Source organism: Tupaia chinensis, unplaced genomic scaffold (genome assembly GCF_000334495.1).
Source record: "Tupaia chinensis unplaced genomic scaffold, TupChi_1.0 Scaffold147003_1, whole genome shotgun sequence".
Classification (NCBI taxonomy): domain Eukaryota; kingdom Metazoa; phylum Chordata; class Mammalia; order Scandentia; family Tupaiidae; genus Tupaia; species Tupaia belangeri.
In genome coordinates this window covers 1,241,966-1,243,378 of record NW_006206856.1, presented here as the reverse complement: position 1 = coordinate 1,243,378, position 1,413 = coordinate 1,241,966, and the positions used below count along the sequence as shown (strand labels likewise).

The 1,413-nt window shown below is 66.5% G+C and overlaps 1 protein-coding gene across 1 annotated transcript in view; it reads left to right on the top strand.

The window, feature by feature from the left end:
- NISCH (nischarin) overlaps positions 1-1,413 on the top strand; it is a gene marked incomplete at its 5' end in the record, with an annotated part of 35,793 nt that overhangs the window by 31,655 nt on the left and 2,725 nt on the right. Inside the window, 3 exon segments of the mRNA XM_027768623.1 lie at positions 9-319; positions 612-768; positions 1,028-1,156. Coding sequence (XP_027624424.1) covers positions 9-319; positions 612-768; positions 1,028-1,156 — 597 coding nt within the window.

Genomic DNA, 1,413 nt, shown 5'->3' with positions numbered 1-1,413 from the left:
CTCTTCTCCGGCCCGTCCTTCAGCAGCAGCCTCAGCTCCAGACCTGGCAGAGGCCCCAGCCCCAGCTCCAGCTCCAGCTCCAGCTTCGGCGCCCACTGAGGCCCCAGCTCCAGCTCCAGCCCCGCAGGAGGCTTCTGCAGAGACCCCTGCTCCAGCCCCGGCGGAGGCCCCCACCCAGTACCCGAGTGAGACCCTGATCCAGACCACCTCGGAGGAGAACCAGCTGCCCTCACACCTGCCCGTCTGCCCCCCACTGCGGCACATTGCCAGCCTGCAGGGCGACGCCGTCATCCAGCTCTTCCACAGCAGCATTGCTGAGGTAGTGAGCCCGGGGCGCTGTGGGATGGCCTGCAGGCGGCCCTGGGCCCTCCGCTTCAGCTGCCCACAGCTTTGAGGCTCTGCTTCAGGAGTCCTCTTGGTTGTCTTCTCTGTCCCCACCTCCCCGTGCAGCCCCCGCCCACTCACCTTCCACTCACTCTGCTTCTGCGGTATGGACACATCTGCGAGGGGAACTAGCTGTGTCTCCATTCAAGGCCCTGGGCGTGGTCCCCGGGACCTGGCCAGCAGGGGGTGTTGCAGAGGAGGCCCCCACCCAGCCGCTCTGCCTGCAGGTGGAGAACGAGGAGCTGCGGCACCTGCTGTGGTCCTCGGTGGTGTTCTACCAGACCCCAGGGCTGGAGGCCACAGCCTGCGTGCTGCTGTCCACCAGGGCCATCTACCTCGTGCTGCACGACGGCCTGCGCCGCTACTTCTCCGAGCCGCTGCAGGGTGGGTACCGCCTGCTGCCGGGCCCGCGCCTGCGCCCGAGGAGGGCTTGGAGCTGGCATGAGGGACGTGAGGCCGGGCCCCCGGGTGCTGGTAACGGGCCGTGACGAGGCGTGATTGTGCAGCCTCTGTCCTGCCTAAGGCTCCCATTGGAGCCCCAGTGGCCTGGCCGTTCCAGAGGTGAGCCCAACCCGGACCAGGCTGTGCCTGGGCCCCACACCGGTGCCACTACCACCACAACCCTCGCGCCTTTCTCTGGCAGATTTCTGGCACCAGAAGAACACGGACTACAACAACAGCCCCTTCCACATATCCCAGTGCTTTGTCCTGAAGCTCAGTGACCTGCAGGCAGTCAACGTGGGGCTTTTTGACCAGTATTTCCGGCTGACGGGTGAGTGACCCTGTGTGTCTGTCCTGTTTGGGGTGAAGGCCAGTGTCAACGGGGCTCCCGCCTTCCCGGGGTGGTTATCTCTGCTCAGGAGCCAGCTCACGGGGCGGGAGGAAGCAGCCTGAGGATCTGCTGAGAGGGCAGAACTCGCCCGGCTCCGAGCGGAGGCCGTGTGGCAGCGCCGGCCCCGGCGGGCAGAGCAGGCCCTGGGCTGGGGGCAGGATGTTTCTGACTCACACTTCCTGAAGTATGAGCTGAGC